This window comes from Nelumbo nucifera, chromosome 5 (assembly GCF_055504915.1).
Source record: "Nelumbo nucifera cultivar China Antique chromosome 5, China Antique-T2T, whole genome shotgun sequence".
Taxonomy (NCBI): domain Eukaryota; kingdom Viridiplantae; phylum Streptophyta; class Magnoliopsida; order Proteales; family Nelumbonaceae; genus Nelumbo; species Nelumbo nucifera.
Genome location: NC_142653.1, coordinates 45,086,125 through 45,111,663, shown reverse-complemented (window position 1 = coordinate 45,111,663; position 25,539 = coordinate 45,086,125). Strand labels below are relative to the sequence as shown.

Below are 25,539 nucleotides of genomic sequence, written 5' to 3'. Positions count from 1 at the left end.
GGGGAGGGGGGAAGAAGTGCTAGAATATTTGAGATCGAGCAGCACAATTGCAAGCTTTTCTAAGGAAAAATTATGGTTATTTTTCTGATTTTGAATTCCTTATGAAAACTATTAAAGGCACACTGTATACAGATGTTTGAAAGGTTTTTCTTTTAGATGTCTCTCTCCATTATACAGGTCCTCTGTAAGGAGACCGAATCAGCCTCCCACAAAACTGCTCCCCACAGTGTCCCACAGCACATCCCTGCCGTGTATTGGGAATATCTCCCAATGATGACATCATCATTCTGGATATTATCATCGGGAGATGTTCCCAATACATGGCGCGGATGTGCTGTGGGACGTTGTGGGGGGCAGTATTGTGGGGGGCTGATTTGAACTCCTCTGTAAGGGGGTATCTCTTTCTATCTTTTGTGACTATCTTTAATGCAAAACAATACAGTTTCAGAAAAAAAAAGAAAAAGATACTGAAAAGATATGATACCTAAAAGACATGATACCTGAAAAACTTGCAGCCAAAGGAGGTGACCAATCAGGTAGGTGCAGTCATCAAAATTCACGGGGTGCTTTGATTGGTCAAAGTACCATGTCTTTCCAGTGTCATAGTTTTTCCTAACGAAGGTTCTGGACTGGGCCTCTGCGCAACCCAGCTCCAAGTAAAAGTCTGCATTACCAATGTGCAAGCCCAACCCAGCTTGCTCCAAGTTGGGTATGGGACTCTTCTCTAAAAGTCTGCATTGCCATTTGCCAATGTCCAAGTAAAAGTCATCAAAATTCACGGGGTGCTTTGATTGGTCAAAGTAACATGTCTTTCCAGTGTCATAGTTTTTCGTAACTGAAGGTTCTGGACTGGGCCTCTGCCCAACCCAGCTCCAAGTAAAAGTCTGCATTGCCAATGTGCAAGCCCAACCCAGCTTGCTCCAAGTTGGGTATGGGGCTCTTCTCTAAAAGCCTGTTGTTGAACCATAACCGCATTGTATGACCAATGCTCAAGCTCAGAATGCAGTCCTTCAACTAAGAACAACAAACTTGTCTCATCTCTTTTCCTTTGATGACTTTTGGAGGAACTGATAAAAAATGGCTAGCACTTCATCCTCAAAACAGAGTTATGTTGTAGATTGGTCCCCTTCTAAGGATTTTGTTAAACTAAACTTTGATGGAAGCAGCCCCCTCTAGCATATGAATCTTGAGATATTAGGACAGAAGTGTTTTAACATTATTCTTAGGCCCAGTTGGCTTAGGAGACTCTACCAAATAAGAGCTACTAGCTGCTGTACAGGAGATTCAGCTAGCCAGTCAAATAGGTATAGAAAGGCTGATAATTGAAGATTCCCAAGTCGTTGTAGGAAGGTGGTTCGGTTAATAAGGAATATGACAATGAAAATCTAATGGGTAAGAAGATCAGCTAATGAGATGGTTAATACTCTTGCTAGACAAGGGGTTAATAGAGATTCTTTGTTTTGGGCAACTTTATAATTGTTTAGTGTCTCTTTTGGCGAGTTTTATATTTTCATGTAATTACAATCTTCTTAAGAGTGAGGCTGCTCCTCAAAACCTCTCTTTCGGCTTATTTGTAATAGATCTACCCTTTGATTAATGAATTAATTTTCAATTTTCAAAAAGAAAAAAAACATTGTACACCTCCACGCTTAAGTCTATTTGGCAAGACATTGATCACTTGGAAACCATTGAATGGCAGAGCCCTAGGGATTTCTTGATATATAGGAAGCTAACTTATAGAATGGAACAAGAAGTTCAAGTTTCAAGTTTGTTTGAAACAAGAACATAACATAACTAGATAATATACTGTCTCCTACTCTCCTCACTATATCCCTATCTATTATTTGTCAGTTGTCTCACAAAGGACCTTAACTATTCAGTAACCTTTTTTCCAAGTTGGTGTTTTTCAAGCCAATAAAATTCAATATTTTAAAAGGTGCGCCTTAGGCATAGAGGCAAGGTGCTTTCTAAATTGTGTGACTCACGCAAGCTAAGGTGCACAACCATTAAATAGATGTCACCTTTGTGCCTAGGCGTGCGCCTCAAGCCAGGTGATAGGTGGCATAGGTGAGTGCCTAGATAAGGTATTTAAATAATTTCAAAAGTAACACTAAAATATAAAAAACGCAAAACAGGAAACATAAGAGAAAAGGAAACTAAATTGACAGTGGTCTTTGCCAGAAAAAAAGAGAAAAAAAAGTGGGGAGAGAAGAGTTCCTTCATCCAAACCAAAGGAAGCCTATTTCATCCAGTTCTATGCTCTAGTTTGTCCAAGCTTGAATTGAATAGAGGCATTAGGTATAGATATTTCTTATTTCTTTCTTCTAGCAATAGAGCAACCGGGAAAACAAGGGCTCCGCCCCATTATTTCGAGTAGCCTAGCGACTTAGCCTGGAATTCTTCTCCTTGTTCTTCAAATAGAAACTTGCACAAAAACAAGGGCTTCGCCCCATTTATTTTCAGTTTTTCTCATTAAAACAGGGTCTCCACCTCTTTCTCTTATTCTTTTTAATGTTAAAACAGGGGCAGAGCTCCATTCTTCTTCTTCTTCTTCTTCATTCTTTTTTTATAGAGATTTTAAACGAAAAATAGAGCTCTGCCCTTTCTCTTCTTCTTCTTTCTACTAAGAATTGTAGTCTTGCTTCTTGCACAAAAATAGGGGCTGTCCCATTTTTTTAGTTTTTCTCATTAAGACAAGGATTATGACAAATCATAGAAACATCCCCAAAATCAACTCTACGAAATATACCGATTGTCATTTATATTACATAGAGATAAAAATAGAAAAGATTTAGTAAGTATACACACTATGAATTATGCATGATAGATTGAAATAATTCTCAAACGTTCCCCTTCTAATAAGCCATAGAAGGAAATTTGTTCTCTCAACTTCTTTTAATCTTTTTAAGTACTTACTATGTATCATACTATCAGGTATCATCCATATTTTTTCTTCACAATTTTGAGTTATGTTTAACCATAGGGAGATATATTCTATAGAAGATGGATTACAAATAGAAAACGATCATATCTATCTAGATATATGATAGATCACAAATCTACAAATCAAGTACCCAGATTCAAATTAGATTTAGATTTCAATGGGCTTGGATCCAAGTTGGATACAAACAAAATCTTAACTACAACTAAATTAAAATGCCTTCTTAATGGTTCATTGGCTCATACCTTCAACTAAATTAAAACACTTGGACCAACAAATCTTTTAAAAATTTAGTAATTTACTAAATTATGCATAAACACCTTCAACTTAATATCAATTTGATTTTCCCTTTTTTATCGGTAAGTAGTATTTAATTCATTAATTTACTGAAAAAGCATTACAAGGCGTATTCAAACAAAGAGAAAGTTAAAAGTGAAGTTTGATAGCCCCCATTACAAATCTTCCCAGAACAAAACATCCCTATACAAATCTCCACCCTTTTTTTCCAGTTTTTCTCATTAAAACAAGGGCTCCGCCCCTTTCTCTCATTACTTTTAATGTTAAAACTACAAAATCTTTTTCTTCTTCACCAACTTTTTTCACTATTTTTTTTTACATTAAAATAGGGGCTAAATCTATTTTGGTTTGATTTTTGCATCTATTATTTTGTATATTTTATTACTTTCACACTTTCTACCTCTAAAACATGGGCTATATATATATATATATTGTATCTATTTTTGGTGCAAAAGCTAGGGCTTCACCCATTATTCTTCCTTGTGGCTATATATATATATATATATATATATATATATATATATATATATATATTTTGTAAATAGTAGAATATTTATTTATTTGTGTTATTTTCAAGTAGAATAGTTTATTTATTTCCAAAGTGTGACAGATTCTCAAATTTGCCAATAGGTCCAAGAAAGTAATGTTATTGGATGATAGAAGGGTCAGATTTGTGTTGTGCCACCATTCTGTGGATAGACAATGCATTGATCAACCCAAAACGTCTGAAAAGAAACAGTAATCGTACAACAGAAATTTAATTGTCATGCATCATCTAATTTAATTTACATTGGAAGCGTATGTTGGTTTGACCTGGGAGACCATTCAAGATAGCATTCATTAGCCATTTCGTGTTATAAATATGCTCCAGACTGTTAGTTCAACATCTTCCACAAGAGACAGTGACACAAATTTAATGACACTTGTGGTCACAGCCCATATTTGATGTGAACATCCGACCGTTCGAACCGAACGTTCGATTCATTTTGACAAGAAAAAAAAATAAAAAAGTGGTTAAAATTGTTCGAACGGTTAATCGTTCGATTTAGTGGTTTGTTGACCAAAATCAATGGTTTTGGAGAAAAATTCAGTTTTTGAAAAAACGGAACTGATCACCTGACCGGTTTTTGGTTTTTTTGGTCCGATCATCCACTCCGGTCCGATTTTGTAAATCATGAAAATTTTCGTTTGTAAGATATACTGTCCATCTAATGAGACCAGAGCAGAGATCATGGAGCTAATCATTTAACTCAAAATCATGAACTAAGGTGAAGTTTGGAAATAATTATTTTAAAAATAAGTGATTATTTTAAATAATAACTTATTTACATTTGACACCCAGCGTTGAAAAGTGTTTGTTTTATATATTTAAAAGTGACACATGGAGGGATTGATGCCAATTCAAGGGGGGATATGGTATTAAAGTGGGGGTGTTTGAAAATTTTAATTGTTAGATGGAGGTAGTGAAGATTCACCTATTTTAATATATTGGTCCTTTAGTGGTCTTTTTCCTCAATAAACACTTATTTTTTCAAAAAGATAACTTTAATCCATTCTCATCTCTGACACTGACACCCCTATATTTTGCCACCGAACCAGAAGATCAAAAAACACTAATCATCATCTTTTCATTGGAGAACCAGCGCCAGCAAACCGAGCTCCCCAACCCACCGTGCCTACAATCCCCTTCTATTTCTCTCTCCCTATCTCCCTCTTCTTCTTCTTCTTCTTTCTTGTAGATTCTTCTCTCCCGAATCCAAATCGTTTCCCCACTCTCCTATTCTCTCTTCTTTAATAACCCTAATTTGGGAAAGGGCACCAAGATATGAATAACCCTAATTTTTTTTCTTGTTTTATTGTGGTTAGATGACTAACAATACTTCAATGGAGGCCCTCTTGGCGATTAACGGGCTTTGCACTAGAGGCCAGACCTCGAGACCAAACCCTAATTAATGCAATTCAGGAAAGGGGAACCAAGATGATGATCCTAACTTTTGCTTCCTGTTTTGTTGTGGTTGAATGACTAGCAATACTTCGATGGAAGTCCTCTTGGAGATTATAGGGCTTTGAAACAAAAGTCAAAACTCAAGATAGGCATTCAATGAGTTGAGTTGAAGGCTGAGTCCACATGGCTCATGGAAGACATGGATCAAATTGGAGCTCTCTAGATAAAAAAAAGGAGAATGTGCAGTTCCAAGATTTGTTGGTTAACAATCCTTTTATAATTTTTTTCTTGGCAACCATCAGGCTTTGCAATTGAGTCCTGACTTTGAGACAAGGATTCAACAAGTTGAAAGACAAATCCACACAGATCATGGAGGAAAGGGCTCAAGCTAGGGAACCCCAAGTAGAGTAGGAACCAAAGAACATCCAACACCAAGAGCAACAAAAAGAGAAAGCCAAAAGAGGTCAATTTTGAGTTAGAGTGTATCCTTGGGCCCATAAATCTAGTGAGGATATGCCAACAACATTACATCTCCAACTAGTTCACAATTAAGCTTCTCAAGGTCAAGAAGAGGCTAAGAACGAGCAATGAAGAGGAGATATATGTGTTCAAACATCACATCAGGTTGGGCTTAAACTACTTTTCCACCTTTCACACCGGAGTTTTAAATTACTTTGAGATCATGATCATTTAGTTGGCTTTGAATGTCATTAAGCTTATAGTCGTGATCTCCTCTATGGATCACCAACAAGGTACTTCATGGCTTGGTCATGGAAGAAGATACTAGATACTAGATTAGAAGAGTATTTCCTTCTTCGTATCATTTATCGAGGCAAGAGAGGGTTGAAGATCCAAAAGAGATCACTAACCAAGTTGGAAGGTCATTCGCGACCATACCACAATGCACCCTTGGTGCAATGTGTCTACCACCTCCTTCTCAAGGTTTGTTGATGGCATCCCCAACCTAGTTCAAGAGCATCAACCACTCTCTAGCCATCTAATATACTGCCCCAAGTAGTCAACAAAGACTATGGATCCATAGAATCATCAACAAGAGGATCGCTCTGGAGCTCATAGAAGAGTGTATTCTTCCTGGAAATAGGGAGTCTTTGACAACCAAGATGGACTAGATCCTAATTAATGTAGTTTGGGAAAGGGGTGCCTAGATGTGAATGGCCCTAACTTTTGTTTCTTGTTTTGTTATGGTTAGATGACTAACTGATGGAGGCCCATCCCAAGGCCCATCTCACTCCAAGGGGCGGCAGCTCCTAGGATAAGGCCAAGAGTCCAAGATAAGCCAAGGAAGGATAATTCAAGATCCATCAAGACTCTTCCAAGACTCCAAGACTTATCAAGAATCCAAGCTTATCAAGACTCTTCCAAGATAATTCAAGAATTCAAGATTATCCCAAGATAATTCAAGAATTCAAGATCCATCAAGAATTCAAGAATTCTAGATAATCCAAGATTCATGAATGGAGAAGATCAAGGGAGATCGGACGGTGGAAGATCAAGCCCAAGAATTCCAAGAGGGTTCGACCTTATCAAGACAGCCCAAGAAGATCAAGATTCATGTTCTTTCCTAGTTCTTTTACAATTCCCAAATGTATTATAAATACTGCTATTTTCCCAAAGTTATTCATCAATTTCATACTTCAGATTTCAGAATTTCTTCAAGCTCTCTTCTTCCTATTTTCGCCACCTTTTCTCTCTCCTAGAGAAATCGTGTTATTCGCTAGGTGCTAGCGAACGCCCGGTGCTTGCATAGCCAGCTCCGGTTCTCATTGCTTCCACGCTGCGTCACTAACGATACTTCAAAACAGGTCCTCTTGGTGATTATTGGGCTTTGTGACTTAGTTCAAACCTTGAAATAGGCATTCAATGAGTTAAACGTTGAATCCACACAACTCATGGAGGAGATGGATCAAGTTGGAGCTCTTTAGATAGAGGAACAAAAAGAGAATGCCCAGCTCCAAAAGTTGTTCACTAAAAATCCTTCAATATATGTCCTCATGGCAATCGTCATGCTTTGGAATTGATTCCTGACCTCGAAATAGGTGTTTGATGAGTTGGAGGCTGAGTCCACACAACTCATGGAAGAGAGGAATCAAGCTTGGGCCCTCCAGGTAGAGGAGCAAAATGAGAATGCCAGAACTAAACTAACTAAGCCTCCATTCCATTGCATCCTGATTCATATTATCAAGATGGCTTAGCTTTAGTTTTAGGAAAAGGGTTTTGATCTTGATTGATTTATAGTCCAAGAATTCATATTTGAATTCAAAGATATTTTTTAAGCTCTACCCAATTCACCCCTGTCTTTGGTAAGTTCATTGATCCCAACAACTTCCTCTTTAGCATCTTTAATGTTGTTAAAGTTTTGATATTTAGCACATCTTGTAAAACGTGAACATACACTATGTAAAATGTGAATCAATGAAATGTAAGTAGACCATGTAACGTCTTTAACATGATTGGTTGAAATCTTGATTTAATTTGAAACATATATTAGTGAATGTGGTTTCTTTAATGTGATTGATTGAAATTCTGATTTAATTTGCAACAAATTTTAGTGAATGAATTGTAGTTGGACTCTAATTGCAAAATTATGCAATTACTTTGAGAGTAGCTCATTGTTGACCCGGTTAGATTGGATTGGCCTTTAACCCCTTGTGCTCGAATCTCATCAAAGCAAAATTTATGTGAATATTTTGAGAGCATGAAATCCTATAAAAAACTGAAAATGTATCCCATACATGTATGTTAAATTCACAGGGAGATGTTCCCTAGTGTGCAACTGGATGTCATAATCAGAATGTTGGCATAGTTTTTACTTTGAAGATATCCTATCTCTAACCTTTCATCTTTCCGTTACATCCAAAACACACCTATGCCTTTTCTTTTTCTTCTTTATTTTAGGGAAATTCTAGTGCATGAAACTTTATGATACAAGAATGAATTGTGACCACACAATCCCTCGTGTATTTGCATGTGTTTGTCATTATGACACTATGTTCCACATGGTCCCATGAAGTTTTATGCTTGTCCTATAAAAAATTATAATTTATATATGTTAGTAGGACTCTTTTCTTAATTTCCAATTTTGTTCACTAAATAACAACAAGGTAAGCCATTATGGCCCACACTTGGACCAGCTTCTCGAACCAGTTAAATTGTGACCATGCCCTTTGGCCAATTCGGTCGTGCCCCTAATATTGTTATCACACAACCCCTCGTGTGTTGTCCTGCATTCCCCATCATGCACTGGGTCCCACCTGGTTCCAATAATTAGTTAGAGGCTGAGGTTTTTCACTTGTCCTATGTAAAATTATGATTTCCACATACTATTAGGACTCTTCTTTTACCTTTCAATTTCGTGCACTAAATAATATGGTCGGGCCTACTCATTTCATCCCAATGTTTAGAAAACTTAATTAGACCACCTTGTGGAACTAGTTAAATCATGACCAGGCCCTTGGTCGGTTTGGTCATACCCTTAAAACTGTTATTAATAGGGGTGTCAATTGGATTGGATTTGGTCCAATCCGATCCAGTTCAATGTGAGTCCATTATAAATGGACAAGGTCCAATCCAATCCATTAAATGTTTTGAACCAGTTTGGATTGGTCCAATTTAATGTCTGAACCATCCAATCTGTTCAAATTCAATTTGATTAGATTGGTTTTAACTCAAAATCGGTCCATTGACACATATTCTTATCTTATATTAATGGACCAGATATTGACTTAATCCAACCCAATCTAATATAATTTTTTACGGACAGGCCAGGTCCAATCCAATCTAATAAATATTTTGGACCAGATTGGTTCAATCCAATATGTGTTGTTGGTTACTCCAATCCATCCAAATTGATTTTGGACTGGACGGGGTCCAATCCAAAACCGGTCCATTGACACCCTTAGTTATCAACAAAAAAAGAAAGAAGTCAAAACCAGTACACTGACCAATACAACCAAGGAACTAGTTAATTAGTTCCAGAGGCCATAACATTGCACTTGGTTGTCCAATTGGGGTGATCTTTTTTTCTATTTTGTCTAACCTTACAATCTACGCATTCCAAGACACTTTGCCCCCTTTTTAGCAAAAAAATGCCATTTTCTAGCCTCAAATCTCAATTTATTGTTTAAAAATAATTAAAACTAGAATAAAGAAATATGTTATAGCAAGATAAAATTATATGTTTTGTATATATGCATATAGTTAATATTATTATGTATATATCATGCAACTATGTAATTATCTATACTCTCCTTTTTGGATTCAATGCCCCGTTCAATTTTATAAATATTGGTCTATCTAAATGGCACATAATTTGGACCCTTTCACCTTTTCTAGAACTAATAAATAACATGCTTTACATGTGACAATTTCAAATAAATGATGATGATGATAATTGTTTTAGTGTTCTTATAAAAATTTATGCAACAAAGATAGATAATGAATGCATGTTGTACTGGTGGACCCATCACCAATGGTATACTAGTTGATGATCCTTTTGAGATAGGAGGTTAAACTATTGACCCACCACCTGCATAGAAAAACTAATTTGCTTTTGGGTCAAGTTTAATTTTTTATTCAATTTTCTTGTTAATAAAAGTAATTCTTATTTTTCATATTTATTTTTGTTTAATATGATGAATATATAATATAAGAGATGTCCTCAAATATTTTTTTCTACAATTTTTTCATATTTTTCTATATTTTTATTGTGTTTATACTTTTTTAAATATTTATTATTTAATTATTACATCAAGGGTAGCCCCATTTAACCTAGAAGGTTAGACCATTAACTTGCCACTTAGATAGAAAAATGGTTTGTTTTCCTATCAATTTTAAAATTTGTATTTTATTTCCATCATTATAAAAATAATTCTTATTCATCACACTATTATTAGAAATGGAACATTGGGACAAAATCAATATTTTTCATTTTCTTTTGATTAATTTGGTTGAATTTTCAAACAAAAAAAAATTGTTCAAATGATGTTAAGGGTCAAAAACATCATTTTCTACTCCCATCTAAGAAAATTAGTGATAAGTAATGTGTTTGCAAATTATAAGGTTGTCTAGTAATACACAAACTATTGGAGTAGGTTTTAGGAAATATGTAAAAGTATAAGGGTGTCTAGCTAATTACTTTTATTCATAAATTCTATTTCTTGAGAAGAATCAAGGCCTCGTATAGACACACAAAGAGGTAGAGAGAGAGAGAATCAAGTCCATCTGTGAGAACCAAAATATGTGCTTAAGACCACACCCTTTTGCACTTATTGGCATTTAGGAAATAAACCTAAAATAATTGCTTATTGGAGAAGCCCAATATTTCAGATTTTTTAAGTGCTTGTACAATAAGTACTTATTTGAATTTTTTTCTTTCAAAATTGTCCTCAATTAATTTTTAAAATTCCATTTATGCCCTTTGAATTGTCGAAAACATAGGGTTTGGCCAATCGATCTTTTCTTCTTCACTGTCTTCTCTGACTAACGGTAGAGCTTTATCCATAGAACAATCGGAACCGAACCTACGATAATGTAACCCAGTTGGTTACTTGGTTACCTACAAATACTTAACATGGCAATGATACTCTACAGCGATAAAAGATCTAATGGAGAATGTAAGGCATCCTTCACTCAATGAAATCAGGTTTGAGCGAGACAAGAAGAAAATGCAAGTGTTGGTATATGAAACAATGCCGAAGGTTGGAGCAGGTGATGTTCGTGAAGGAAGATGACAAATATGATTGCATTAATTAGGGTTTGGTCCATGTTGGTTGTCAAAGACTCCCTATCCCTAGGAAGAGCACACCCTTCTATTAGCTCCTAAGTGATCCTCTTGTTGACAATACTATCAATAGTCTTTGCTAACCACTTGAGGTGGTAGATTAAATGGCTAGAGAGTAGTTGCTACTGTTGAACTAGTTTAGGAAGGCCATCAACAAACCTCGAGAGGGAGGTGGTAGACACATTGCACTGAAGGGTGCATTGTGGTATGATTATGGATGAACTTCCACATTGGTCAGTGATCTCTTCTGGCTTTTCAATCATCTCTTGCCTTGACACATGATAGAAAGAAGTAATGACTCTTCTAGTAGTGGATAGAAGACGAGGAACCATCCAATATCTTCTTCCCTGACCAAGCCATGAAGTACCACCAACCCTTGGTTGTTGGATGGGTTCTAAGGCAAAACATTGCCCTAAAATGATTAAGACTCAATCAGACACCCAACTTATAAGCCATATATATGATCCCCACTATAAGCAAGATGGCATTTGGAGCTAGCTGACTGATCATTAACTTTAAATAGTTTAGAACCTCTAGCATCAATGGGTAGAAAGGTAATTTGATCCCATCCTAAATAGGGGTGTCAACGGTATTCAAAAATCCAACTTTGAATTCGAGATTCGACATAATCAAATCGAATTCAGATAATTCAAATATCTAACTAGTTGAATTCGGATATGACCTAATTCGATTCGATAAATATCTTAATTTGACCAATTATTTAGTTCTTATATAATATATATAATATTTAAATGTTTTATATAATATATAATAATTAAATTATAAAAATAATTTATATATTTATACACTTTATATAAATAAAATACTTATCCTATATACTTATTAATTACCTAAAATAATTAATTGGTTGAATTTGAATCGAATCAAATATTTGAATATATAGTCAAATTCAAATTCGAATTTGAATATTAATTTTCAATATCCGTCATATATCGAATTTTCTAGTCGGATTCAGATTCGGATATTGCCTTATTCGATTCGAATTCGACCGGTTTACACCCCTAACCCTATAGTTGATGTTTGAACACATATATCTCCTCCACATTGCTCGTTTATGGCCTCTCCTTGACCTTGAAGTGTTTAACTATGAACTGGTTGGATATGTGATGTTATTAGCATATCCTCACTAGATTTATGGGCCTAAGGATACATTCTAGCTCATACTTGACCTCTTTTGGCTTTCTCTTTTTGTTGCTCTTGGAGGTGGGCGTTCTCTTTTTGCTACTTTACTTGGAAGGCCCTAGCTCAATCCCTCTCCTCCATGAGTCGTGTGGACTTGGCTTTCAACTACATGAATGCTTGTCTTAAGGTTCTGGACTTAGTTATAAAGCGTGATGATTTCCAAGATGACCTGTATCGAAGGATTGTTAGACAACAACTCTTGAATCTGTGCATTCTCTTTTTTGTTACTCTATATGGAGGGCCCTAACTTGATATCTCTCCTCCATGAACCAAGTGTACTTAACTTTCTAGTCATTGAATGACTATCTCGAGGTGTAAACTCAGTCAAAATCCCAATTATCTTCAAGAGGACCTATATCCAAGGATTGTTAGTCATCCAACTACAACAAAATAATAAGCAAAAGTCAAGGGCATTCATATCTCATCGCCCCTTTCCCAAACCACATTAATTATGTTCTGGTCCATCTTGACTATCAAAGATTCCCTATCCCTAGGAAGAACACACCATTTTATAAACTCTTGATACTATCAATGTTCTTCACTAACCACTTAGTTCAATAAATTAAATGGCTAGACAGTGGTTGTTGCTCCTGAACTAGGTTGGGGAGGCCATCGACAAACCTCAAGAAGGAGGTGGTAGACACATAGCACCGAGGGGTGCATTGTGGTATGATCGTGAATGACCTTCCGTCTTGGTCAATGATCACTTTTGACTCTTCAACCCTTTCTTGCCTTGGTACATGATACAAAGAAGTAATGAATCTTCTAGTGGTGGATAAAAGACAGGGAGCCATTCAAGCTCTTCTTCCCTGACCAATCCATGAAGTACCACCATCCATTGGATGTTGAATGGGTTCTAAGGCAAAACATTGCCCTAAAAAAAGTTAATACTTAACTAGACACCCTACTAGTGAGCCATAAAGGTGATCATGACTATAAGTTTGAAGATCTAACTAATTGATCATGATCTTAAAATAGTTTAGAACTCCGGTATCAAAGGATGGAGAAACAGTCTAAGCCCAACTTGAAGTTAATGTTTGGATACATATATCGTCCCACCATTTATCGTTCATGGCTTCTCCTTTGGCTTTGGGTTGCCTAAATGTGATCTAATTAGAGATGTAATATTGTTAGCATATCCTTATTAGATCTATGGGCTTAAGGATACACTTTTTCTTAGACTTGACCTCATTTGGCATAGTACGTACAACTACCTCGGAAACTATCTCTCTCTAGACTACCTCACTCACCATAGGGGTTGAACTAGTAGCCTTACCTTACTCGGCCTGGGCCTACCTAGACTCTACTCAAGGACCTCCACCTTGAAGGGTTAACTTAAACTTAGTCTCTAAACTTGACTTAGAAGAAGACTGGAAGTTACTAATTGAATTCCTATTCGAAAGATCATACACTTACCGATTTGACCCAAAAGACATGGAAAATGAAAATTTATTGAGGACTATAGAAGAGAAATGGAGAAGACGAGATGAGGCAGGTTGGATGACCACTCAAGAATAGTGAACAGAGAAGAAACTGACAAGACCTTCGACCAATTTCTCTCCTCTTTTGTATGTGATTCAACGGCCAAGATGCATCTTGTATTGATGCTACATAGCATGCCTTAAAAACCAATATGACACCCCACTAGGCTTGCCAATTCCTGAGCCACCGCTCTATGTCCTAGGTGTGACGATTTGATAGTTTGTGGATTTAGAATCATCTAGCCCCATTGACTCCCGAACCGTCAAGAACTTTACATTGGAGTTATGGAATCCCACTCAGCCTAACTACTCTACCTCTTTTGCTCAAAGCTGACATTTGACTTGACATCTCATCTTTCACACAACCTCTAAAGGCAATATGGGATTTCGACATTAACCATAATGGTGAGAAACTTGGAGTGTTATGACCTTGGCTGAGCACTTAGGCTTATTAAATGCCTAAGTAACGCTTAGCCATGTGGTCCCTATCTTCAACGGAGGTAGAAATTAATCTATACTATTATTAAACGTGTGAATGAGAGTGTGGAGCTTTTGTTTGATTACAATATCCCAGTTTTTGAATTTGGTTATTTTCTATTTGTAAGGATGGAAATATAATTTGAATAACCACTTTTCTATTCATTCAAATGCCTTTCATTAAGTCTTATATTTGAGGCATTAATTCTCATTAACATTTATTGAATCATTTTCTTGAGTAGAATACCCCTATTTTTTAATTTGGTCCCTCTAATTGTAAGGTTACAAAATGTAATTTGAACTACTAACATTTATCCTCATTCAATTCCCTCTGGTTAAGTCTTATATTTAGGGTGTTAACTCCCATTCTTTTCCTATTTGGTCATGAGTCAACAAAATGTGTCAACCCTTAATGCCATAGTTAAATAATAATAATAATTAAAAAATATGAAATACACAAAAATATAAAATACAAAAAATTGTAGAAAACATTTGGGACTTCTCTAATATTATATATTTATCATATTAAACAAAAATATGTGTGACAAATAAATCTATCAAAATTACATACCTACCTGAGATTGGCTTTTATAAATAAGAAGCAACATTATAAAAAAAAATAAATCTATCAAAATTTCAAGCATTAATTAATTCAATTCAATTAATGCTACTGCACCTAAATAAATTCATGGCATAACCAACTTCTCATATTTCTTCCTTCTCCTATTATATTGAATCTGGATAAGCTTAGTCTCCTTGCTTCTCACTCTCTCTAACATGATTAATCGTTTATCTTGCAGGTCTATGAAAATTAGGAAGCCCCCTATTTGTTAAGGGGCCTTTTATCTTTATTTAACAATAAAATTAACTTTAAAACTGACTTCAAAACTAATCCCCAAATAAGGCCCAAAGCCCAATCAGCAGGAAATTGAAAAAAAAAAGATTTGAATTCTTTATTTAACAATAAAATTGATTTATTTAAATTAAACTGATTTTAAAACTGATAATTTTATATATTTATTTATTGTTTTATTTTATTAAATTAAATATATTATTATTCATAAATTTCTACTTATTTTAAATAAATCTTTTTTCTTAAACAATTTATCTTTTACAAATTCATTCTTTTCTTATACAATAATTTAGTGATGCTACGCTAGTTAATGGTAAATGGTGATGTTACGCTGCAGAGGTTTTCGGACTCTTCTGAAATAAGGGCTCCTGAACAGCTAGGCCAGCTGACCTTCTATTGTCATTTTCAGTAGCTCCTTCTCACAAGAGGTGCTGATCAGTGACGTTTAAAATGAAATGCCAATTAATTTTGATGCACCCAAAATGTCCAAAAGTAGAAAAAGCAAATGGGACCACACACCACCCAACTAACTAAATTGACATCTCTATCAGGGAAGTATGTCGGTTTCATTGGGGACCATCCAAGACACCATTCATTGACCATTTCGTGGTATGCTATCAGACCGTTAGTTAACATTGAATTTGAGAGGCAGGATTTTCTGATGTGCAGGTGGATATGCCGTGATCACAATTTATTTGCATGATTTTTACCTTTAAGAGATATAGGCATTCTCTCTCTAACCATTATTTTTTTTTGAAAAACGACCATGTGTCAGAATTCATAGGCCCAAAGTACGTTGTGATAGGTGTCACTCAGAATTGGTGTTAATTCATAGATTGTATGAGTGCATAGAATGTAGGTTTTTTATCTTTTGAATGTTTATAGATTTGTACGGGAATTTAGAAATCTGCATTAGACCTGGTCGTATTCCTCTAGCTATTTTTTTAGGCTTGTCCTGCCAATGTTATTAATCCATTAGGGTTGAACTGTTTAAACTATTACCTGTCAAGATGTTTAGGTTTGGATTTCTTAAGGCTACATTTGGAAACAATGCAAATAAGTGTGAATGTAAATATGTAAAGTATAAAACATTTCATATAAATTGTAAAATTGGGTTAGTTTTGTATTGACAAATTTACATTCTTACCAAACATACATTTAGCTGTAATGGATTCAAACACAAATTCTAATAAAGTATATGCTTTTTTTTTATCAAAAGCCCACTTGAATGCAAATTTACTTCTTTTTTATTAATGTAATTTTACATCTTATTATCAATGTAAACATGCATTGGTCTTTCATTTGTCAATGCATAAATGTAATGTTACCAAACACCGGCAAAAGTGAACCAAAGTACAAATTTATCCTGAACCAAAGTACCTAAATACCTTTTGGTAAAAATTTGATTGATCCAGGCAGTTGAACCATTAACTTATTTGATCCGGTCACTAAGTCATGTGTATTATACATTTAATGTAAATTTGGAGGTCGTAACTTTGCGTTAGGTTATATATTTGGGGTTATCTTCATATTGATTTGGGGTAGCTTTTAGAGATGTATAAGCCCCAAGGCGCCTTGCCCCATTTTTCTGAAATAATATTTCTATATAAAGTATGTATGGAACTCATTGCAATACTTTAGATAAATAGTTGCATCTGCTATAAGTGGCATTGATTATCCATGAGATTTAAATCTTGATGATAAATTGCAAGATCAATGTTTTTAAAGCTGATCCGAAACTGGAACCGCTTTGGCCACTAATTTTTGGGTCAACGGTTTGACCGTCCAGATTAAACGATGAGCCATTGCAATTTAAAAAAGTTAAAAAATAAAAAATAGTTAATATAGAAAACCCTCAAAACTGTTGTCCAGGTTGAAGGGATTGACAGTTTGACCGCTTAGGTCAGTGGATGATTGACCAATTCAACAGTTTTTGACAAGATTATGGTTCAGGGGTGAAACAGAACCGTTTGACTGGATGGTTTTATGGGCCAAACAGCCTGACCGTCCAGGTCAATGACAGTTCTCAAAAACCACGTGCAAGATGACCTACTTCAATCTAAGATGTCTCAAGTGCATGTTTTTTTTCTTCACTTTGTGGCATGGATACCCAATGCACCTATTTACAAGTGTTTTTGAGAAATTTATATTTTTATTAAATAATATATAAAAATATGTCTAAAACTGAAATAAAAAACTAAAAAAATAAAGGGTAAAATACAAAAACCTCCCCTATAGTTTTATTTTAACAAATACCTCCCTAAACTTTTCAGAAACTTGACAAAAGCCTCCCTTCCGCCACCATCCTAGATGGAAAATGTTAGACTGATGCACTAGTTTTTCCAAATATCCATTTTACCCTTTTATAAATTATTTTACATACAAAATTACTAAAATAATCCCATTTTAACTCAACAAAAGTACATATTTCAGTAATTTTGTATGTAAAATTACTGAGATGATCGTTAAAGGAGGTTTTTATTGAGTTAAAATGGGATTATTTCAGTAATTCTGTATGTAAAATAATTTATAAAGAGGAGAATGGATATTTGAGAAAAACTGGTGTATCAATCTAATGTTTTCTGTCTGAGACAGTGACAGAAGAATTGAGTTTCTTAAAAGTTCAGGGGGGATATTTGTTAAAATGAAATTATAGAAGAGGTTTTTATGATTATCAGAAAGTGTTTTACTCAAAACTAAAAGATGCATAATTTAAATTACCGATACACAAAAGTGTAACAATACTTTGAACCATGGTTGCAATTACTGCTTGTCCTAGTATTGCCTTGATTATTCTTCCCTACTATCTCTAGCTATATGCATACATATCGGTTTCCATTGTTGCATCAAAATTTATTTCAATGGTGTCATGATTCGGTTGGTTCCATCTTAACCAAACACATTTTCCTGGTTTTCCAAGTCTATCAGCATGTTTGCCTCCATATTATTAGTCCACATTTTCATTGTTAAATAACTTATTATATATTTCTTCTGAACCATACAAGAAATCCCTCCTCCTATATAGTTGGGCCTGCAAAGTGTTCTTTGTGTGAGGGCAATTAACAAAAAATATGGTATAGATATTCCTCTTCACACAACTAATGAGCAGTCGCAATCATCTTTTGTAAAAGCAAGCAAGTTTAACTAAATAATAAATAACAAACTAACACTTTTTATTTAACTATGCAAAAGCAAGTTATCATGACTGCACAGAAAGCTAAATAACCAGTCTTCATAGGCACAGACAGGCCCAAAATAAATAGAAACAAAACAAAAGATTCCCACCCCCAAAATATTATTTGTTGCCATTGATACAATTTACTGAGGAAGCTTGTTGAGCTTACAGTACTCATAATCCTTGTATTTCTTGCTCTTGTATTTGGGGGGATTCTCTTCATTAACAAGTTGGGGAAGGGGGCCAACAACCAGCTCTGCCGGCGGTGAACAGAAGACCGGCCATGACATCCTTGCTTTGTTCTTGTTCACTGTGGTCCTATGCAGCACACTCTTGTACTTGCCATTGCTGAGAATCTACAATCATAATTTCATAAATGAATCCTTGATACCGATTAGAAGAAGAATATAACAATTCAGAAAATTCTTAGTTAGGTCCGTTTGATCAGGTTAATATACTGAAAACTAATCAAATGGAGAAGTTAATTTTGTTATTAAATTACAAAAGATCTCTCCTTGTTCATTTGGGTCAATTTATATGTAGAGATTGACTTCAATATAACAGGGGTCACATATAACGTACCCCCAATGGTGGACACACCAGGATAGTCTAATCATCTTAGAGGGTGATCATTGCACGCCATTTCCTGCCTATAGCAAACTATCTAGACCCGTGGATGTTGAGAAACCATTTAGGAAACTATCAACATGTGGCTTATGAGGCCTAATTAAACCTTTCGGAGTATCTTCCAATAGATGTTGGTCTTTTGGAACGTGTTACCAATCTCTCCCCGTCCCCCATCTTGTGTAGCCTCTCCCGTTCTATAATAAAAAAAAAAAGGTTTTCATAATTCAGTTACGCTTAGTGAGGAGCTAGGATTCTAAGGTGGATTGAATCTTATCTATGATTGATGTTAAATTGATGGACAAGATGCAGTTTTTAGAAGGTTATTAATAGACTAGAAGGAGACTGCAATGTCAGATATGGTGGATTGCAATCCACTTGTCCCTAATAACCCACACTCATAAATGGAGTAACCCAACCGTACAAATAACCCACCTTCATAAATACACTTAAATCGGAGCTGGAAAGACGCGCTAACCAATTGATGAGACTTGTGAGACCACAGCCAAAGAAAAAAAAAAGGAGTAATAAGGACAACTTTTGGGAGTTTAATATCAATAAAAGTAATCTATTTAAAAAAAATAAAAAATAAGTTAATTTTTTTAAATAATATCACTAAAAGGTAAAAACACAATTCATCTTCTTCTTGCTATTTGTTTATAAAAACCGTTGTTTGCCACTATCATCCGCTGCCTCCCACCTCCGCCTCTGATAATGTTATCGAAGATGGGTGGAGACAAAGGTGGCGGCAGCAACGGGCAGAGGAATGTATATTTGTAATATATAAGATATAATATTTTATATTTTTCTAGTTTTTAATTATATTTTTCTATAATATACATGTAAATAATAAAAAACCGATTAACCGGTAGTTACCATTGGTTCCACAGGCTAGTACACAGGCATTGCACCCTATTTATGAGTGTGGTCATGAGGGTTTTATCCCAAAGCTCAGAACCTTAACGGTACATTACGAAGGAATTTACTTTTGTTAGTATGCGGTTTTAGCTCAAAATCATAGACTTTGATGTGTTAATGTGGCCCGTCAAAGTACGACAATACATCAAAGACCATGATTTATAGGATTTCACCCCTTACATCGTAGCAAGAGTACAAAGGTAAACCTTCAAAGAATTCAGACACTATTCCATGACAACCAAACAATAAAACAACCACCTCGATCGTGAGGGCAGGTACGGGGTACCCACGGAAATTATTACCATATATAAAAGAATTTTGTACAATGTCAAATGATGCTATAGTTTTATGCTATAAATTTTGAAGATTTTTTCATTTGCTTTAATATGGAAGTTGAAGTTGTTTTAATGTATGGAAAAGTTTTGAAGAATTTTTAATGTTCAACAAATGGACATTTTTATTTTTTAATAATTTAATTATACTACCTTCCATGTAGATCAATGGACATTTTTTATTCAACCCCCCCAATTGATTGTCCTCCTGACCAAGAAATAAAAAATGATTAAATAAATTAAATGAAGTGACGTGTCTATTCACATCGACGGAGAATATTACATTACTACCTAAAAATTCTAATCCTGGGCTGAATTGTAATTCTCACATAAATTAATGATTATTTAGTTTTTGTGTTTTTATTTTATGAGAGATATTTGCAATCCAAGGTTATAAAGGTTGTTGTTGAAAGGGGCATTGAACTGATTAAATTCAGATCTGAGTCGGTAAAAATATTGAGGACGTATTTAGCGAAAACGGAAAATACGGACAGACCCAATGTAGATTTCTGATTTCCCAAAAAAGAAAGTATTGGCATAAGAGAGATGAGGAAAATTACCTGAATTTGGTCACCGATGTGGATGATGAGAGCGTTGGGGACGTATTTAGCGTCAAACCAGTGGTCATCTTTGAATACCTGAAGTCCAGGAACGTCGTTGGGCACAAGAAGTGTCAAGGCCGACAAATCCGTGTGAGCCACCACCCCAAGAGCCAGATCCGGCCGAGGACATGGAGGGTAATAATTAATTTTCAGAAGGTACTCCAACTCATCTCCACCCACGGCGTCTTTTATCACATTTCCTTCAAGTCCCAGCCCCAAAGACAGATACCTCGTTAGCTTGTCCACCACCCTTATCAAGTATTTGACGTACTCTTCGTTGGCCTCCCTGTACCAAAATAAAGAAAACGAACTAACTTCAGCATTCATTCTAATCAACGTGCAGAAGACTGCTTAGGGTGAGAGAACTAAGAATACAGGCTAGCATGCGCCGGATTCAAACCTGTAAGACGGTGGATTCTTGGGCCAGAACCTGTAGTTGATGCGGTTTGCAGGCCAGACGTTGTGGAAGAGGAAATCAACCCAGGCTTTCTTGCCTTCCACTTCTTTCTGAAGCTTGGTTCCATAGCCTTCAAGGCTCTCGGCGTCAGGAGGCCTGGCGTAGGCCTCCTTCTCTTCTTGTGGCAGCTCAAAGAACTCTCTGCCGGCCGTTTGTAGTCTCTGGATGACCTCACTGGGTATGCCGTGGTTGACGACCTGGAAGATGCCCCACTCTTGGCTAGCTTCGGCGATTGCACGGACCACGCTTTCCTCGTCTGGGTTGCCCAGATCAATGACCGGGACTTCCGGGACAGGTCCACTGTAGGTGGTGACGGCGGGTTGCTCCCTCTCTGATCGTATGAACTCAGGAGGGATGGTGTCGATGATTTTGGATATTGAAGCAATAGCTTGCACTCGCTCCACCTCCATTGTAGCCAATTGCGGGACGCTCTCTCTTTATTTCTTTATTTCTTTATTTCTTTATTTCTTTCTCTCTCGCTCGCTCGATGACTCTGAGTTCCTGCAACTTTCATGTCTGGGATTTTATAGCCGATTTTAGAGGTAAAGGAAAAGAGCAGAGATCCTAGAATATAGGGACGTGGATTGAAACGTGGAGATATCATGTTCACTTGTTAGACGCAACAACTGCACGATATACGTGATCGATGACACAGGGGCTCTAGCTGAGCCCATTGTGGGCTTAATTGTTGGGGTTGGTGGGAAGGACGCGGAATTGCCCTTGGTTGCGAAGAGAATTACTTCGGAGGAGTGTGGAGTTGCTGCATGGGGATTAGAATGTGGCCATCTGGTACGCTACACAGTACACAGGTCAGAGAAAAAATGGAGAAAGTCAGGGGCATTTACAAGATTTGGTTGTAGAATGGGGCTGAAATGGCGAAAATAGGTTTCTATTGTGGTTTGTTATGGTTGAAACTTGAAAGCTCCAGATAGGTTTCTATTGTGGTTTATTATGTTTGAAACTTGAAAGCTCGATAATAAATGTTTCATGTTAGATTGGCACGGGCGAGAGGTGTAAACTGGGCCGTACCGCCCAAAGCATGGCGACATGTGGGCCATGTTAAGCCTGGCATGATGGTTTGGATCGTGCTGGGCCTTAGTTCTAGGTCCATGGGCTGGTATAATACAACACAATTATGCGTGCCATGCAGCAAGTGGCTCATATGCTGACATAACCCATGGCCCGTAGTGGGCTACGCTCGGCCCGTTCGATGAATTAATCATTGGAAATCTTTTTATAAAAATGCCTCCAATAGTTATAAACAACTATATAGGGGTATTTATGTATTTTGATTTTTGGGAAGAAAAAATGACATAAATGTTCCCCCAACAACTATACCACTATTAGTCTAGAGGGGTATTTTGGGTAAAATGATAAATAAATTTACAATGACCAAAATATCTCTCCCAACAATTAAAAATGGCTAGTTTTTAGGGTATTTTGGGTAATTGAATTATTTTCAATTCTTATAAATAGCCCTATCCTCTACCATTCTCATCACATCAATTCAACAATTCTCTTAATCTCTTCTCTAGTTCTCATACTCTCTCAAGTCTCAATCTCTTAATCTCTCATACATTTTTTGATTCCCCAATTCTCAACTTTATTGGAGTTTCAACAAGAAGAAGGTTTGTTCAACAACTCAAGCATCTCAACTCTTAAGTTAGCAATTTGGGAGGCTTGGACTCTTAGAGTTGAAAGGCTTTAACCGTTGAAATCAAGTTGGGATTTCGAACCGACAATCGGGGTAAGTGTAATTAAATTAATTTTTTATTTTTTAGAATTAATAAAAAAATGGTCGGCTCCTCTGAAAACCAATTCCCCAACATGTTCAATGTCAACGATATTCAATCGCAACATGGAAGCATTAACACCAATATGAATGCTATTGATATTGATGGAACTTCTACCCCTAGTACTAATACTGGGGGAAAGAAAAAGAAAAACCATTAAGTTTATTAGCTTGGTTTGAAAAATATTTAAAATATAGGAGGTTCAAGGGAAGGGAAAAAGAGTCATTTGTCAAAAATGTAGGAAAGACTTTATCTATTGTATCAAGGATGGTACTAGCCATTTGGGCAGACATTTGCTCACCCATGAGAAAGAAGAAGAAGAAGAAAAAGGGAGAGAAACAATACAAACACAAATTAGGCGGGGGGGTTTTGGTACTTTTAAATATTCTCAAGAAAAAATGAGGCAAGAATTAACAAAATAGATTGTACATGCTAAACAATCATTTTTGTTAGTTGAAGATACTAAACTTGAAAAATGGTTACGTAATTTTGTAAATCCACAATTTAAAAATGTTTCTAGGAATACTATTAGATTAGATGCTTTAAAAATTTTTTATTCATATAAACAAAATTTAATTTATATGTTATCAAATCTTAATTCTAAAGTTGCAATTACTTCTAAAATTTGGATTTCTAAATTTAACATAAGTTATATTTGTGTTACCGATCATTTTATTGATGAAAATTGGCTTTTAAATAAAAAAAATTAAGTTTTATTAGGCTTAAATGGCTACATACTGGCCTACCTATTGCTGCAAGTATTTTAAATACTTTACATGCTTATGGAATTGACAATAAATTATTTTTTATTAGTTTTGATAATGGTAGCAATAATGATTTAGCAATAAAAATTAAAAAAACTCAATTAAAACCATGCTATGTTAGAATTATGGTAGCAATAAATATTAAAGTCAAAATTATGGTTTAAAATATAAATATTTTATATTAGATGTTAAACATAGATGGGATTCTACCTATGCTATGTTAGAAAGTTGTATTTCTCACAAACAATTTCTTAGTGATTTTTATAATGAAAAAATGCCGACTAATATTATATTTAAAGAAGACTTGGAAATGGCAATTTGTATAAAAGATTTTTTAAAACATTTTTATGATGCAAGTAATGAATTATCGGGTATTTATTATCCAATTAGTTGTAATTTACTTTATCAATTAATGATGATTAGTGATTGTTTTGCAAAATATAGAAAGAATCCACAATTTAAAAGTATTGTTGAAATAATGAAAGATAATTTAAAAAATATTGAGAGAATATTTCTCCTCTTTATTGCTTAGCTACAATATTAGATCATAGGATTAGGAAAAAATGGTTTAGATATTTTACTTGAAACATATTGTGAAAATATGAATACTGAAATTAGAAATAAAAAAGAAGAAATTAATAGTTTATTATTTGAAATGTATAGTTTATATGAATCTGAAGTAATATGGAATAATAAAAATTCTACAACTTGTATAATTGCATCTTCCACTTTTGAACTTGAGTCCAGTAGTGGAAGAGAAAACTATTTTATTTAATAAGAGGTAGAAATCCATTGCCTTAACAACAAGTTTATTTATTGAACTTAATTTTTATTTACAAGCAAATTTTTCTACTCTAGGTGATTCTTCCTTCACCTCGGAGGGAATAAATAATTTTGATATTTTAGCCTGGTGGAGTGAATTCGTCGCCATGACACGTGATCTACTAACCCCTCCAGTGTCTACATTTCCATCGGAGACAAGAGAAGTTGTATGAATGATGAAAGTCTAGAGATGCGCATCTTCTTTAAAGATTGGCTAGCTACTTAAAATAAATTATAAGACAAAGGAGGGCATGACACTATACCTGATGTTTCACTTGAAGCACATGATCAAAGTCAAGAACAATAGGAGAAAATGATGAAGTCAATATTTTTTGTATACTTAATAGTTGTATAACATTGTTTCAAATTATTGTAAATTTTGTTTTAATTTTATTTAATTTATTTGATATTTTAAATAACATAATTTTTATTTTCAATTTGTAACTATATTGTATTTTTATATTTTATTAATTTATTCTATTTTCCAATTTTCAAATTTCATTCATCCAACCATTGTATGCTTTGTATCTTTCAAACTTAAATGAAATAAAATTCCTATTTTCCTTTCAATTTGTTATTCACTTTGAGTCTTTGTCTCTTTGACTTCTTATTTGGTTAAGTATTTTTTTTCATTTCTTTGTTAGATTTCTTATTTTTTAAATAGTTTCTAAAGGAAAGTTAAATATTTTAGTTTTACTTAACAAAAGAAATAAAAAAAAATAAAAAATGTCAAAAAAAAAATAGTATGGCCTAGTTCGACCCACGCCCAAGACCCAACCTGGCACAGCCTATAGCCTACCCGGCCCAGGCCCACGGCATGGCACGGTCCCGCATGGCCTTGGGCCGTGAGCCATGTTAGGCCGTTCCCCCAAATTATCCCTAGGGAGGGTGGCACGGTCCAAGATGGCCTGCAGGTCGGCATGGCCTATTTTACGCCTCTACATGCATGGGGTAATGTAATGTAAGTAAAAAAAAATTATGATGACGGAAGGCATGGTACCAGAAAGGCTTCGAACAAATAGGAATGGCAACACGGTCAGGTATGGGCCGGGTCA

At 35.3% G+C, this 25,539-nt stretch overlaps 1 protein-coding gene across 1 annotated transcript; it reads right to left on the bottom strand.

Moving 5' to 3' along the window:
- Positions 1-18,136: 18,136 nt before the first annotated feature.
- Positions 18,137-21,605, bottom strand: LOC104608517 (flavonol synthase/flavanone 3-hydroxylase). Its single transcript, XM_010274543.3, has 3 exons — positions 21,049-21,605; positions 20,607-20,934; positions 18,137-18,528 (listed from the first exon to the last, which is right to left on the bottom strand). Exons 1-3 carry the CDS (start codon positions 21,513-21,515, stop codon positions 18,316-18,318), a joined length of 1,008 nt encoding a protein of 335 aa, XP_010272845.1. The 5' UTR covers positions 21,516-21,605; the 3' UTR covers positions 18,137-18,315.
- Positions 21,606-25,539: the final 3,934 nt, after the last annotated feature.

What these genes read in the sequence shown, in the direction of transcription:
- LOC104608517 (XM_010274543.3), bottom strand. Translation starts at nt 21,515, where the DNA reads ATGGAGGTGGAGCGAGTGCAAGCTATTGCTTCAATATCCAAAATCATC. An exon ending in AAGAATCCACCGTCTTACAG is followed by an intron (nt 20,935 to 21,048) that starts GTTTGAATCCGG and finishes ATTTTGGTACAG; the next exon opens with GGAGGCCAACGAAGAGTACG. An exon ending in ACATCGGTGACCAAATTCAG is followed by an intron (nt 18,529 to 20,606) that starts GTAATTTTCCTC and finishes TTATGATTGTAG; the next exon opens with ATTCTCAGCAATGGCAAGTA.